Source organism: Porcisia hertigi, chromosome 23, assembly GCF_017918235.1.
Source record: "Porcisia hertigi strain C119 chromosome 23, whole genome shotgun sequence".
In the NCBI taxonomy this organism is placed as follows: Eukaryota; Euglenozoa; class Kinetoplastea; order Trypanosomatida; family Trypanosomatidae; genus Porcisia; species Porcisia hertigi.
The window spans coordinates 150204-166277 of NC_090582.1; the positions used below are offsets into that span (position 1 = coordinate 150204).

The 16074-nt window shown below is 55.4% G+C and overlaps 4 protein-coding genes across 4 annotated transcripts; all 4 read left to right on the plus strand.

The window, feature by feature from the left end:
• Nucleotides 1-1138: 1138 nt before the first annotated feature.
• JKF63_04808 (uncharacterized protein) lies at nt 1139-4450 on the plus strand (the record flags this gene model as incomplete). The annotated part of the gene is made up of 1 exon (XM_067900782.1): nt 1139-4450. The coding sequence occupies one exon, from the start codon at nt 1139-1141 to the stop codon at nt 4448-4450; it is 3312 nt and encodes a 1103-aa protein (XP_067756982.1).
• A 2529-nt stretch (nt 4451-6979) lies between these two features.
• JKF63_04809 (uncharacterized protein) lies at nt 6980-7690 on the plus strand (the record flags this gene model as incomplete). Its single annotated transcript, XM_067900783.1, has 1 exon — nt 6980-7690. The coding sequence occupies one exon, from the start codon at nt 6980-6982 to the stop codon at nt 7688-7690; it is 711 nt and encodes a 236-aa protein (XP_067756983.1).
• A 1807-nt stretch (nt 7691-9497) lies between these two features.
• Nucleotides 9498-10484, plus strand: JKF63_04810 (uncharacterized protein; the record flags this gene model as incomplete). The annotated part of the gene is made up of 1 exon (XM_067900784.1): nt 9498-10484. One exon carries the CDS (start codon nt 9498-9500, stop codon nt 10482-10484), a length of 987 nt encoding a protein of 328 aa, XP_067756984.1.
• A 1021-nt stretch (nt 10485-11505) lies between these two features.
• JKF63_04811 (uncharacterized protein) lies at nt 11506-15792 on the plus strand (the record flags this gene model as incomplete). Its single annotated transcript, XM_067900785.1, has 1 exon — nt 11506-15792. The coding sequence occupies one exon, from the start codon at nt 11506-11508 to the stop codon at nt 15790-15792; it is 4287 nt and encodes a 1428-aa protein (XP_067756985.1).
• Between the last annotated feature and the right edge of the window lie 282 nt (nt 15793-16074).

The following is a 16074-nucleotide window of genomic DNA, read 5'->3' on the forward strand; positions in this document are numbered from 1 at the left end:
ATTGCTAGAGAGGAGACAATAAAGTACGGACTTACGCGAGGCGCCATTTGTTTGGCAAGAGATAAGAGAATATATTATTATTATTATTTTGAGGGGAAAAAGAGTCACACATCCGTCTGGTTGTTGGTTTTTATTCTTCGTTTGCTTTTTGTTTTACTTCTGCTTCCCCGTCTTTTTGGCTTTTATATCTTCTGTGCGTGTGTGTGTGTGTGTGCTTGTGTATTTTTCAACTTGTCAACGTTTCTGCTTCTGTTTTGATCGCACAGTGTGTGTGTGTGTGTGTGTGTGTGTGTGTGAATCGGGGTGACTGTGCATCAACCCTGCACATGTGCGCTCCTGTGAAAAAGGGCGCCTCTTTTCTACCCCTGTTCATCTATTGCTGCTTGTATATTGGATGTTTTGACGTTGTGCGTGCCACCCCCTTATTTTTGTCGAGTCATTGTGCTACCCTCCCGTTGTTTGTGTTCCACCCGAAGGGCAAGTGGGTCGTGTGTACGGTGTAGCCCTTCGGCGTACTGCTCTTTTTTTTCCCTCTTCTCTCCCCCTCTCCATCCCCCCCCCCCGCCACCACCACCACCACCACCACATAGCCACACACCTCTCTCTTCCGCCCACATCCGAAAGCCAATTTCATAATCTGGGATTATCATCCTTCCAGCTTTGAACCCCCTCCTTCCTCTGTTTTTTCTTGGATATTCTTCTTTCCCATCTCGTATCACCCCTCTCTAGTTTTTATTGCTCTTGTTAACCCCTGTCTGTCTTTCGCATTCGTAGGAGTACCCCTTCTTCTGCTCCCCCATTCCCTCTCTGCCTCGCAAAACAGCACACGCGAGCCTCATCAAGGGGGGGGGGGGGACTACCTCTTTTTTTTTTTTTTTTGCGCCCATCGCTGCGCTTCACGTTCCACTAAGTGTGGCTCCCGTCTCCTTTGATCATCCCTCCCCCCCCTTGCTTGAAAAAAAAAAAACCTGCACCGCTCACTATAAAGGAGACACCAAACCCACACCCACACATAAAAAAAAGGAGGGGGGGGAGGGTCCAGCAGGAAGGGGGGGGGGGAACACGGTATATGTGTATATATCAACACCAGCACGTTTCTATCCTGGTGTGCAGCCCCCGGAGAGGCACCATCGACAGTATGAACATCGAGCTCTCTGTGGATAATCTTGAGGGTGCCAGTGAGGGCACCCGTTTGCTCAAGACACTGAGGTTGAGCTTGGCGTACACGGGCGCAGAAGTCTTTCAACGACCGCGCAACATCATCATCGGCATCATTGCAGTGATGTTGCTCGTGTTTTTCTCGGTGGTTCTCATCACGGAAATCTGGAAGGCCCCGTATATCCTGCTGCGCCTCGCTGAACTGACAGTGGGCGAGATGGACATTGTACTCCACGGCCACGGCAGGGTACAGCTGCTGAACTACACAGAGCTGAACCATTCCCTTTCTGGGGTGCACACGGTCATCTCCTCCGCGCCACGCTGGCTTATTCGCGCCGACTTGGACTCGATGGAGGCCCTTCGAGAAGGAGCACACGCCTCAGCGGGTAAAGGTCGTGCAGCCCGCACTACCTTAGTCAACGTTCTGCTCATCAACTCTGAGCTGGAGAAACAGGCTAACATTGGGCGCGGGTGGAAGCACCGCGAAATTGGCTACAGTGAAGCTCATATTTCCAACTCTGCCGCCAACTACATCGGTGTTTCCAGCAACAAGGGCCAACGTGTTGCGCTCAGTCTCAGCGCATCCATTCTCCGTGAGTTCCTTGGAAACGATGCCCTCTCCCTGAACCTCACACGCCCCGCCGAGGTGACAGACGCGCTCTCCTTTTACCGAACGGCCTTTTTTGCTCTCAACAATATTCAAGAGGACTCGATACCCTTGCTTGATCTTGCGTCGCTGAGGATGGGGGCGACTATGGTGGACGCGGTGGAGTCGCCAGATGGCAAGTACTCGAGCGCTCTCGGCAACATTGTCGTTATGGATTGCCGGGAACTTCTGACGGCTCTGGTGGACCAAAGCTGCCTGCTGGGTCCGCCGATCATAAGCTTGCCACCAAACTATCACTTCCCAACCGTAGCCGATCTGCTCAACCTCTCCTCCTCCTCTTTCCCTCCGGTCAACATCCAGGATTATGCGATGATGGTGATTGTGATGCTACAGGGGCGGTACGACATGTATTACGCAGACACAAAGTCACGGGGGCGGATGCTAACGGAGAAAACCAACAAGATTATGGAGGCGATCGGTGTGGACTTTCAAGGTGAAGTGCTGTATCCAGTAGAAGTTGTCATGGAAACAATGGACATGTTCCGCGTGCTGGCGACCTCGGCCTTCGTGACGGTGGTGGTCGGCACTGTGTTGCTCGGAGCCATCCTTTTGTTCACGCTGCTGCAGATCAACGCCGAGGAGCGGCAGTTTGAGCTGGCCATGATGCGCGCGCAGGGCATGCCACGCATACAGATTATTGGGATTCTCGTGATGCAGACGCTCGCCTTCACACTGCCTGGTATAGCGAGCGGGTTGTCACTCGCGTTCGCTGTGAATGCGGTGTTGGAGGTGGTCCTCTCAAACTTCACTAAGGCCCCGCCTCGCTTCGCGGAAATGCCGACCGCAGCGATTGTCATTGGCACTCTAATGGGGCTACTGCTGCCGCTTGCGGCCACTTACGGTCCGGTGAAGAGGGCATTGGGCAGAGGCCTGCGTGACGCGTTGGATGTCTACCGCCAGACCAGCAACGAGGTGTACGTGAGGATGATTCGGTTGGAGGAGATGGGCCTCAGCATGTCGCAGGTCCTCGTCAGCACCTTCCTGGTCGTATTGGGCTTTCTGGTTTACTATCTCGTGCCTATGAGCCTGGTGTTTTCCGATATGATGATGTTTTTTATCCTCTTCGACTTTGTGCTCATCTCCATGATTGCCGGCCTGTGCATGGTAACGTACGTTGTCCAGGAGCCGATGGAGACGCTCGTGCTGTACTTGCTTCTTTGGGGCCGCGAGATACGACTGTGGACAGTCATCCAGAAGAACCTTCGCAGTCACCATGACCGAAACTCCAAGGCGTACATGATGTTCCTGATTAGCGTGGCGTGCGTGGTTGCGTCCGGCATTACATTCAGCACACTCTCCACCGTATCCGCTGAGTTGGCGCAACTGATGACCGGTGCGCCGGTGACCGTGACGTCGAGCGCCATCAGGAATCCGCTGGACCAGAAGGCCCTTGACGAGTTCATGAAAACGGAAGGAAAACGCTTCGCCACGCACTGGGCCTACACCTCCTTCGCACTGCATGAGTACCCGCAGATCGCCTCCAACACGCAGGTGGGAAACATCGTCGGCGAATTCCGTACTATCGGCGTGCGGGCGGTGACGGAATTCTTCATGGACTCAACCTACCCCGATTTTAACATGGTCAACACCTACAACGATAACTACGAGTATCCCCTCAACACCATCGGCCAACGCGACGTCATTCGCAGCATGTACGAGCACCCGCCAAGGCATAGCATAGACCAGTCTAATCAAATTATTGTCACTGGCTTCCCCTCATGGGCGAAAATACCGAATCTGACCTTGAAGCAGTCGTACGTGATTCCGATGATCATCTCCTCTGCCGCACAGGAAGAAATGGGGCTCAGTGTGGATTCCGCTGCCCAGCTGCGCTTCTCCTACACCCAGAAGGACAAAAGGAAAGCGTCCACCACCTTCTACCTCGAGTCACGCGCCCTCATGAACCGCGTTTCCGGCTTCTTCGCCATCTCCTCGCTACCGGTCCTCTTCACCAGCGGCACTATACTGATCCCAACCGAGTACTTTGAGGCCATGCTCAACCCCGTATCCTTCGATTTTCTAGACGATCCGACGGCCTCCATGGGGGAAGACGCCATCCTGGAGGTGCGCCAGGCTGTGCTATACGTGAAACTCCGTAAAGGCATCACCAAAGAAGAACGCGAGGAGTTCGTGAACGCCCTGCAGGTGCACACAAACGCGCTGGCGCACACAACAACCGACACCGAGATGACAGTCGAGCAGCTCAAGACTATACAGAACCTAATAATGCTCCTCCTTTACTTCACCTCTGTCATTTGCATCATTCTGTGCGCTTTCATGATGTGGGTCACGTTCATCTCAAACGTGGAGCTCAACTCGTGGACGTTTGGTGTTCTGCGCTCGCTCGGTTTCCGCACTGCTCAGCTCATGCGCAGCACCGTCTACGAGGCCCTCTGCATTGTTCTCTCCGCATTTGTGTTCGGACTGACGGTGGGCACCACGGTTGGCATAACCGTGGCCATTGTTGTGTGCCGGATTTTAGTCATCCCGCTCCGAATTAACTTCCCATTCGCACTGACACTCGTTATTTTTGGTATTGTACTTATGGCTGCCGTAGTTGGCCCTACAGCGTCTCTTCGGAGGTTACGCAATAAGCCGATCTCTTCGGTCCTGCGCGGCATCTAAAACGAGGGGAGCGCCTGCTGGGCTGAACAACAGCGATGCCCTCACTTTATATAAATTTATTGATTTATCTATTGATTGTGTGCGTGTGTGTGTGCGTGTGTGTGTCTCTTTCTATAAGCGCACACACTCACACGCACACACACACCGGCCTCTCCTCGCCTGCCCCCGCCCCCCTCCCTCCCTCCTTTCTTATTTCGACCTGTTATTACTCTTGCTCTCTTTTTCAGCTTCACTTTTCTACAAGGAGGAAGACGGGGCGGGGCGGACGAGGAGAGGAGAGGAGAGGAGCACAGGGGGGGGGCTGCTACTCTGTTACGGAGGAAGAGGAAAGGGGAAAAATGAGGTGCGAAGAGCATGAAAAACAAAAATAGGGAAGTTTGTTTGGTTGTGCGTGGGTAAAGAGTAGTGGTGGTGCTGGAAACAGTTCTGCCCCCTCGCTCCCCGCACGCCCTCCTCCTCCAGCACCACCACTACTCCCCCTCCCCCCCCCCCCATCTCCATTTGTTCCCCCCCTCTGCTACTTAACCCAGTCAGCTTAAGCTTTTTTAACCCTGGTCGCCGCGCCTCGCAATATATATATATATGCGCGTGTGCAAAAGTGAATCGCTGCTGCTCGGACCTTGGTTATTTGACCAACCCTCCTCCTCCCTCCCCCTACGAAATAAAAAGAATGACCGAACAAAAAAAAAATAACACGCATACGCGCGGCTACTGCGGTTTGGGTGTTGACACTTCTTTTTTTTTCTCGTTTCTCTCTCGTCTGTCTGCCTGTGTGTAATAGGGCGAGGGATTTTTTTTTCTTTCATTCGCAGGGTTTTTTCATCCCTTTGGTCTTCCCCGCGTCTCTCCTTCGTTTCTTTTTTTTTTCCAAAGGATGTAAGTATATATTTATCTCATCTATACATCCCCTCGCACACACACACACACACACACCTTCCTCCTCCTTCTTACCACTGTTCTTGTTCACGAATGCCGGCAGATGTGCACGCACCGTACTCACTCGCCCAGCGCCCCCCCCCCTCCCCCCTCCCTCATTCAGTGTCTACAAAATGGAGGCGTCTGAATCATCGCGTGAGGCAACCTGGGCACAAAAAAAAAGGGAGCGGGAGGAATAGAATGCAGGGCGTAATGGGTGGTGCTCACGTGAGAGAATCAAACATTATTGGAAGGGCACGTGTACTGTTGTTTCACACCACGCGATGAGCCTTGGGGGGGGGGCTAATCTCGTAGTGTGTGTGTGTGTGTGTGTGTGTCAGGTCTTCACCAATATACACGCGGCATAGCTGTATATGTTGCGTATATATGTGTGCGTTTGTGTGCGTCTATGGAATGCTTGTCTGCAATCGCCACTAAACCTTTTTTTTTTGGAGAGGGGGGTAGCCGTTTGTCGTTGTCATTGTCATGCGGAAGGTGAATAGGTGCAGGCACTCAATCACCCCTGAGATGTCAATGTCTTCCACACGTATGTGCCCGCTCGCGTGTTTCATGTCATGTCACTCTTTTTTCTTTCGCATCTGTATTTCTGACGAGGGTTGGTCCACGTTTGCCGTTCTTACGTGAGAGTGCAAATTTTTACAACGGAAGCCGTGAGCGGGGTGGGGCAGGGAGGGGAGGGGATGGCAGAAGAAAAGACTTTTCTCTGCCCCATGTACCGGAATCAAGGCCATCATACGTCTGTTGGTGATTAAAGAGAAGAGAGAGGGGGGCCGGTCACTGCTTGGCACAGATGTGTTCACCGTTTCTAATCCTAGCCCCCCCCCCTCCTCCTCCCCTGTCTCTTTTTTCTCCCAATCGAAAACTTATGTTTTTGCTCGGCAACATGCCAGTGGATAAAAGCGATGAGCCCCCTGCATGTCCACCTTCTCCAGACGGCAAGTTATGCATCGCAGAATATCTCGACTCCAGTCCACGTCTCCAGTCCATGCCTCCTTGTACTGACATCCTCCTACCCCCCCCCTCTCCTCCCCTCTTTCCATATATATACATAGATATATTTATATTTATATATTTATATATATCAATGCGTACATAATAGGCACACACGCTCGCAAAAACAAAAAGCGCCAAACGCATCATCAAACGTGTGGTTCAGCGGCGGAAGGGGGGCCCTCTCATCAAATGTGTTATGTGTTTTCTTTTTTTTTTGCCGGCAAGTACAAACATTACTGATTATCGCAATCGTCTGCCGTCAACCATTCACACACGCACACACGCGCATCCCGCTCACCTCTCTCCCTCACCCCCTCTCTTCTAATTGCTTCTGTTCAGCTGGGTAGAAGTGACACGCCGCCGCTCCTTTGAATCAACCGTGTGGCCCCTTGTCGCCCCCCCCCCCCCCCCCCGACTCCACCCTCTGAGTATATGCTCTGGGGCTAGAGTGTCGAAGCAATAGAGACATACACACAACCGCATCCCTCTGTGCAACTGTAAACTCCCCTCCGATCAATCTCTAGTGGCCAGATGGGATGTGCTCTGTGTAATGAAGTAAGGACAGCGCTCGGCTTCAACGAACCCCCCTGCGCAGGACAAATGAGCACATCTCTTGCAACAGGCAGCGACAACAGTCGGACTTGCGCTGTTGGCCTGCACGACGTCTGTGGGTACACCCAGCAAGGCGTGCCCGCATACAGCAATGGCACCTCTCGGACATGGACAAAAACAAAGAACTACTGTGAAGGTTTCTTCATGGGATACAAATGGCAGTGCGTTGAGTTCGCTAGGCGGTGGCTCTGGATCACGCACCGGCTGCTGCTGCCGGAACGCGACTGTGCGTACTGCTTTTCAAGTTGCACGCACGTCTATCGACTCAAGGAAGACGTACCACCGAGTTCACTGCAGCAACGACGGGAAGCTTGCGAGGTTGCTGCAGAAGAGGTGCGACCTGGGCCGCGAGAGAACAAAGACGCGTGGGAAAAAGTACCGACCAAATTTATAAAACAAGGTTCATTGGTCCCGCCGGTGGCCGACAGCTTGATTGTCTACCCGGCAAGCTGTGGCAGTCCATGGGGGCACATTGGCGTCATCACTGCCGTTGACCTAGATCGCAACCTCGTCTACGTTGCGGATCAGAACCGCTACTTCCACCCCTGGGGCAACAAACCGTACAGCGCCGTCTTTCGAGTGGACATCCAGAAGAGCCGGTTCTACATCCGCGATCACGAGAGCGAGTGCACCGGATGGCTGACATTTCCCACGGCGGTGGAGAGTCACGCACTGATGCCAGTGGTCGGGCGCGGCTGAGTGAGGAAGAGAGACGTGAAGGTCCTCATCTTTCCACCCCCTTTCAGGCGTCACCCCCATTCTTTTCACTGCCTCCTCCCTCTCCCCCACCCCGGCCACTCCCCACCGTGCACAAGGACCATCTATTCCTTTGTTTCAATTGTCTTGCGGTGTTTGATTACTCACACTTTTATGCAGTGGATATGTACGGATACCCCCCCTTTTCTCACTCCCTCCCCTCCTCCCACTCCGTCTTTGCGGACAGCCGTGTGGCCCTGCAACGCGGCTCAAGACGCACCAATCTGAAGGAGCGTGTGCACACGTGAGCGAAGCGAGAGGAAGCCTCACACGGCTCCACCCCGAAGCGTACACGTGTGCGAGGCTGGCGACGAGCCCTGCAGCTTACCAGGCGGTGTGATGAGGCGCAGGTGCCAGGGGACATGGCGAGAGTGCTTTGGGCTCCCCCATCGCACCTCACGACCCCCACCCCCAAACGTGGCGGGCGCGGGGTCTCAGAAGCCTCTGACTTGAGAGTGGCCCAGCATCCCCCCTTCCCCCCGTTGCATGGCAGATACGGTTTTCCCCTTGGATTACTCCAGGGCTCAGTCGTGGTGCAACACAGAGATTTGGGGAGGGGAGGGGGTGCGTGGTGGGATGTGCATATACACACACGTGACAACTCACTCCTTGCGCTGTGTGGGAGTGAAAGGAGACACGCGAGCATCGAGAGGTTTTGTACGTGCCGTGATACTCAAGACTGTGATTTTGTGGTTGAGTGGTTACGTGTTTCCATGAATGCCTGATGATGTGGTACATCCTTTATTCGTTTGTCTGCGCATAAGGTTTACAGTCGTCGTCATCCGAGCGCCCTCTTCGATGTTTTGGGGTTGTTTATTCAACTCCCCCCGCCCCCCCCCCCCCCCCCACCCCAGACACACACACACACACACACACACACACACACACTTGCTGCGATTCTGTCCCGTGCTGGCCCTCTCCGCACCCCTCACTCCACCCCATAGCGGTGCCTCGGTTCTCTCCTCTGAAGGCCTTGGAATGCAAGTGGAATAGTCTCAACGGCACTCTAAGTCGCCACACGGGCGACAATGTCTGCACCACCGCCCGTCTATAGGCTTGTGGGCTGTCTTTGTGATGTGGTCGACGGTACAGACGCAGGAGGTGGTGGTGCCGAAGCAGCAGGCGCGCGTTGAAGGTTGCGCATACACGTGAATGCAAAAAAAAGCGAAAAGAGGGGACTATATGCCAAAGGTGCTGAAAAACAACAACAACAGCAAAAGCGTCAACGGCTGTGCCCATCACCTCACGCACTGACTCGTTCTCTCGGAGTGTATCTGGGTGCATGTACAACTTGATTGATGGCAAAGGGGCACCGGACAGACCTGCAGTCTGTAGAGACATGCATGAGAAATCACCCACAAAAAAAAAGATGCCCAGCGGAATTTCTCTCGCGTCATTTCGCCGACCTTCACTCCCCCTTTTGATGCCCTCCTGTGATCTGACGTTCCTCTTCCCCGCCGCGATGTAATATATATTACATATATATATACATATATGCACACAGACACACAGACACACACACACTCACTCACACGTGCGTAGTGGTGAACACAGTCCCTACACAATCACCCAATCATTGTTAGTGACTGCCCTCGGTGCCTTCTCCTGTGTACGCGTACTTCTTCACTACTCGAGACCCCCCCCTCTCTCCTCCCGGTGGTGGCGAGGCGATCATGGTATGCAGCACTCTCGTTTCTTCAGCCGATCCGCTCTCGCTGCCTACGGGGTGGGTCGCTCCCCCTCGCCACCCATGTCATGGGTGCAAGAAAAAGGTCACCAGAGTCAAAGAAGTCGAACTGCTGAACCGCCCATGACAAACTCAGTGGTACCGCTGACACAATCGTCCCACTCCTACACGTTTGCCGCGACACAGCAGCTGCAGCCGAAGGAACACACCATCCTGACCTCTGGCGCAGCGATTTGTCCAGCGATCGCGACGGTGGCGCGCCAGAAGGCCCGGTATGCGCGCTTCTCGTACGCACCACCACCTGCCCTGCGACGTAGCCACCTCCATCTGAGCACCACGGTGAACACCAGTGACACGCTTGGAGGAACGCAACATAGTGACGAGGCTCGTCGCGTCGTCGGTCCGCTTGTCCAGCAGTCTCAGCCATCTCAATACGACACTGAGGACAGCCGTACGGCTGCAGGGGCGGGATCGACAACGCGTACGGCAGGTCGTTGGAATCCTGCCCTGCACCCCTTGCCACCGCTGCCACCATCACTACCCCACCAACGGGGGTCACCACCGTTCGAATGGTGTCAGACATTGGTTGCGCTACAAGAGCGTCAGCTTCTCTGCTGGCAACAACTCACAGAGACACAACAGCTCCTGACTCATCACGTCGAGCGGCTACGGGAGGATTTAGGGCATGTGCATGCATTTCTGATGAACAGACTGGGTAAGCACTCTCGCTTGGATGGTGATCGGCATTCGGAAGCGTCAACAGCGGGCAAGCCCGCGCCCGCTGCACCTAATGCCATCGCAGAAACATCGCAGCAAAACGTGTCGGCTCACATGGTTCGGTTATTGGGAGAGAGCGCCACCTCGACGCCTGCACCAGTGCAGGACGCACCAGTTTGTCGAGATCCCGCACAAGTGGCGGAGTGGGCGCGTATATCCCCATTGAAACCACCTGCAGAAGCAAAAAAAGTCAGCAGTGATGGCGGCGGTGCTGCACTCTCACAAAGCACCACTGATGCTGCTGACAGCGAAGCAGACATCTTCATGTTGTGATCAGAACCTTATATCCCCCACCCCACTCCACCCTGCTGCTCTCTATACCTGCTGGTCAACCATAGAGAACGATAACAGAACGAGCAATCTATCGCTCACCTCCTCTCTCTCTCGATCTTGAACAGCTACCGCGCAGGCCATCAGCCGCTGCACGAGTAGACACTGCATTGCGATTGTGCACAAATGGCTCAGTGGGGTTCCTGCTCTAATACTGCACCAGACTCTTGATTACTCCTCCCTCGCGTTTGCGGTGCCCTGGTACCTTGCGTGGTCACCTCTCTTTTGTGAGAGAGAGAGAGGTGGCCATGATGCTCACATGAGAACACCGAATGCACTCCCACGCTCTTCCTGTCCTCCCGCCTTCCCCCCCCCCCCTTACGTACACATGTGCACAGTCGCTTCCAGGGTCTCAAATATATACATATATATATATATGTGGGTGTGTGTATTTCCACCAAGAACGGTGTTGAACCACAAACAAACATATACATCACAAAAAATATATACATCCAAACACATATACCATCATATATATATATATATATACATCTATATACATACATATATATGTTATATCCATAAAAGCGCCGAAGCAGCGTCAGCACCAGCTGTGGCACTTTGTATTCAATAGACCCTCCAATCCATTCCACGTGCGCTACAGAGACGCACATGAAGACGTCTAAGCTTCACACACCCGCTCTCCACTCACACATCTCCCGTCCTCTTTGATCATAGAGATAATCATCCCCCCCTCCTCCTCTCTCTCTGCCCTGCCCTGCCCTGCCCTTGCCCCTTTCATGAGTGCCGTGACGGGCACACGTGCCTCGTAAAACATCACACAGCTCCAGGGACTAATCTGACTTTAACAATTTTTGGTGCGTCACCTGCCCTCTTGTGCCTCATCTACTGACGCACACGCACAGCTTTTCTTTTTTGAGTTTAGGGGGTGATTGAGGCGTCTGCCTTTACGCATCCCTGTGTTCCTCTCCCCTTCCCCACACTCATCACCACCACCACCACCATGAACGCCACGTGGCAATCCTCTTTAGACCGGACGCTGCGCTCCACAGTGGCGGGGGCGGCAGCGCTCGAGCAGCTGCAGCACCGCCGTGCCAATTATGATCGCGCGAGGCGAAAGATGGACGACTATCTCGGTCCATCGCCAAAACGAGGCGACGATCAGCCCGCGCTAGACCTGCTCGATCAGGATTTGAGTCTGCCACCGCCCTTGCCACAGCACCTCCGTTACCACGCTGAACGCGTGACCGGCCCCTCCCCACCAGCGCACTCGTCGCTCGACGACTCAACTCCCATTCGGCGGCCGTCTTTACTATCATCTTCGCCGCTGCAGCTACTCAATGCGCAGGTGCGCGGCGTGCTGTTGGAGCTGGAGCTTGAAAAGGCGAAGCGGGCCGACAGCGTCCGAGAGCTGGCTTTTCGCACCACTGCAGAGATCGCCGAGATGCGAAGTCTCATCACGCAGCTGCAGACAGAGAACGGCACGCTTAAGAAATCCGTACACGCGTTGGAGGGACGACTTGGCTTCGAGGGCAGGACGGACGGCTTACGCAAGAGCGTAGCGAACGGAGGAGTGACACCCGCTGATGGTGCGTACTACACGTCCCTGTCTGTCGAATCGGGTCCACCAACGAAATCGAGTATGGCGCCCTCCACAATCGCCAACACCGGCTTTGGACTTCCGCATAAAATGCCGTTTACCGCTGGTGAAGCGACCTCACTAGTCGCCCGTGTAGAAGCGCTCGAGGCCGGCTTCGCTCGACAGCAGCAGCACTCAGAGGACCGGCAGACCCGCTTGACCGGCACTTTACGCGAACTGGTCAAGTCTGAAGTAGGCGCTGAGCTGACGCAGGTGCGCGCGCTGGCACGGGAAGCCGCTCGCGATAGCACAGAGGACTTGCTCAAGTTGCGGCTTTCTGCTTTGGAGTCAAGCACTCGTGCTGATGTCGAGAAGGCCCTGCGCTCCGCATCAGCGAGCGAAGCCTTGGCTCAGCAAGCTCAACAGCAATGCCGTGAAACGGAGCAGCGATTATCCTCGCATATCCACAAGTTGCAAGCACAGGTGGCAGAGCGGCAGGGGCAAGAACGTATTGCGCTCCTGGAAAGCCGTGTGGATGACCAACTGAGTGGAATGCAAAGTCAACTGCGGCAGTGCCGTGCTGACGTGGAGGTGCACGTAGACCGCCTATTAGAGGAGCGCAAATCCCTTTCTGGTGTGGTACAAAGAAAGTCTGAAGCCGCTGGGCTACTGGCGATGAACGAGCACCTTGAGGAAACACATAGAGGTGGCGGCAGCGGGTGGATGTCACGTGAGCAGGTAACCGCTTTGTTGCAGACACAGCTGCAGCAAGCCCTTGACGATGAGGTGCGCAAGATGCACACTATGGCGCAAGAAAACCTCGACAACGCCGATACCTGGCGGCGGAACGCCTCCATGCGCCTTGCCGCACTCGAGACCCATGCGGAAAACACGCACTCCGCAGTAACGCAGCAGGAAAAGCAGTGGGAGACTGTCACGCGTGACATACAGCAGGTGAGGGCAGACCTGAGCAGCGTCCAGTCCCGCGTCTCAGAGGCAACGCGACACGCAAAGACGGAACTGGCGGATGTCTGGGAAGCCCATGTGCAGGCGCTGGAGGACCGCACGCAGAAGTTACACCGAGAACGTCAGCAGCAAACCGATACACAGCTTCGACAGTTGCAGCAGACACTAGCCGAACACCAGGAAGCGCTGCAGCGTGCCCGCGTGGCAGGGGAGTCCGCGGAGGAGCGCCTCAAGCGAGTGGAAACGGCGCTCGCTGCGGCTGAGGCGACCTTGCCACGCGCGGTGGAGGATGCCCGGGTCAAGCACGAGGCGCTGCAGTCAGTTGTCCAGCAAGCATGTGTACTTCCTCTGAGCCGGGTGCAGCAGGACATCGAGGCAGCGCAGCGCAAGCTGCAAGCGGTGGAAGAGGACCGGGCACGACTGAACAGCAACTGGATGCAGCAGCTCATGGAAGCGAGGCAGTACCACGAGGAACGCGCCCGACACACCCGTGAGGTGCTCGAGCAGCGCCTCGTTCACCAAAAGGAGCTGTATGAGGAACTACGAACACAGCAAACTCTGCAGCGGCGCACCGCGGAGGACCAGCATCAACAATTGATGGACCGCGTGCGCCATATCCAAGGACAGCAACAGCATACAGCGTTGAGCGTGGTGACGCCGACGCACGCGCGCGAGCGGCCTGCAGATGTGGACAGCGCCTCTGCGCTGGCGATGCCACTCTCCAGCACCGCCGCCGAGGTGTCAGTTTTCGAGGACTACCAGCGCACTCTGCAGGGGCTACTTGGCAGGCTTGAGGCTCTTGATGACCGCGTTGGATCAGTGGAAGGGGTCTCCGCCAAAGTGCCGCATATTGTTGCAGACGCAACAGCCGCGATTGCGGCGCGTCTAGAAGGGCTCCAGGATCGCGTGCAAGCCACGTCAGATGACTGGCGAAGGCAGCACGAAGAGCTCAAGCGTGAAACGGAGCTGCAGTTGAGGACACTGTCGAAGAAATGTTCGGAGACGGAAGCGTCGATAGACGCTCACGCAACGCGCACAACGCGTCAATTGGAACAGTCACTCTCCCCACTAGAACTTGTCTCGCACCTCTCGACCGACAAGCCGTCTCTTCAACGTCTTGCGATTCGCCTGCAAGAACACCTGGCCTTGACACCTGACAACACAGCTGCTATAGATGGCATGCGGGCGCAACTAGCGACACAAGCGAAGGCGCTGGAGGCGCTGCATACATGGATGCAGGACTCAAAGCAGATAATTGCCGGGCTCAGCGATCTGCGCCTTGCCGACCAAGCGTCTGCTGCCGCTCCTTCTTCCAACACAGAGGTGCACCCTGCGGGGGCTGCAGATGGAGTTGCCGCCAGAGAGGAGGCGCTCAATGCCGTCGGTAGCCTTCAGGTAGCCCTGGAGGAGCAGCGCAAGCGTCAGGATGACCTCGAAGTACTCCTTCGGAACCTCACTGCGCAGGAGCTCGCCAGAGTCACGAGGGAACTGGTCGAACTCAAGCGAGCAACAGATCGCACCTCCCTTGAGCTGGCAACACTTGCCGATCAGTACAGTGCACTCCAGTCGCTTCAGCGGCAGCAGCTACCGACGTTGCAGAAGTATGTGCATGACGTTGTCGAGGTGGTGGAGTCGAACCAGTCGACGCAGCTGGACCTGGTTCAGCTACGGCTCCGCGCCGTCGAGGACCACCACAAGCACTTGCAAGCGCGACTGGAAGAGTATAACGCCACGCACGAGGCGGAGGCTGCGCAACGGGCACAAGACCTGCTCAAGAAAATGAACCAGGAGCAGAAGGAACACAAAGCCATCGAGGAACAGCTGACAAGTTTGCGCGACGATGTGGCTGCCACACGCGCAGACGTTGACTCTTTCGGAAGGCACATGGCAGCCGCAAAGGAAGCGCGCGAGCGCATGGAAAGCCTCGCGACAGCCCTACAACCAGCCGCGTCGCCAGTGCCGGCGGAAGAAACATATGCTGTGGCACAGAAGGGCGAAGTGGGAGAGTCCACACAGCATTCGGCAGGCCTTCCTCTGATTCTCCCCGTCGCTTCTGTGGCGGAGCTGCATTCCCTCTTTGAGAAGCTCGATGAACGACTCACGCTGCTGGAGGAACAGACACAAGAATCGGTGTCCATGACATCGGAGATGTTGGGTGCATTTCGCGACCAACTCCAAAATGTTGTAGGCCGCTTCTCCGATGCCGCCGCGCGGCACACCGAGGAACCCCGAGCAACTGAAGGGGACATGGGTGATGCCCTGGCCGCGGAGACAGCGGTGGCTGTCACAGAGAGCATACTCTCATTCACACAGCTGCCCATCCGCAACCTTGAAGATGTGTTTTTGTTTCTGCTTCACGGACTTCATAAGCTTCATCAGGCACTGAGCCAACTGCAGTCCAACACCGTGGATACACTGGAGATCCTCGAACAGCATGAAGAAAGCGTCGCGCTGCTACCAATGCTCCAGCACACTGTAGATGTCATGTCAGCGACCTTTTTGCCGCTGGCAGAGCAGCTTGGCGTCGATACAGGTGCCCTCCGCACGGTTCCGGAGCAGCAGCAGGCGCGCCACCGTCATTATGTCTCGCTATTTCCACCCCCACGCAGCAGTAGCAGCAGCAGCAGTGGCGGCGGCGGCGGCGGTGGTGGCGGTGGCAGCAGTGACGCGGAAAACATGGACGAGTCAAAGAGGAACTGCCTGAATTCATTTCGTGTCGATGGAGAGGGAAAAGGTGGGGAGTAACGGGTGTCGTGGGAGTGCTGCGGGTGTTTGTGTGTGTGTGTGTGTGTGTGACTGCTCTCATATGACTTTTCGCACTGTTGAGCTTACAGCCTCACTGATTTTTCTGCACCGTTGTGATCCCCCTCGTGTGTCTTACGTAGTCGTACGTATCGTGTGTGTGTGTGGATGGGGGGGGGGGGGCGCTTCGGAGATTGGCCGCCATTGGACCCTGCTGTCCCTTCGTATCCTCTGTCTAGTCAGGAATACTTGAGGGAAAAAAAGGAAAGGCGGCGGCACCTTTGA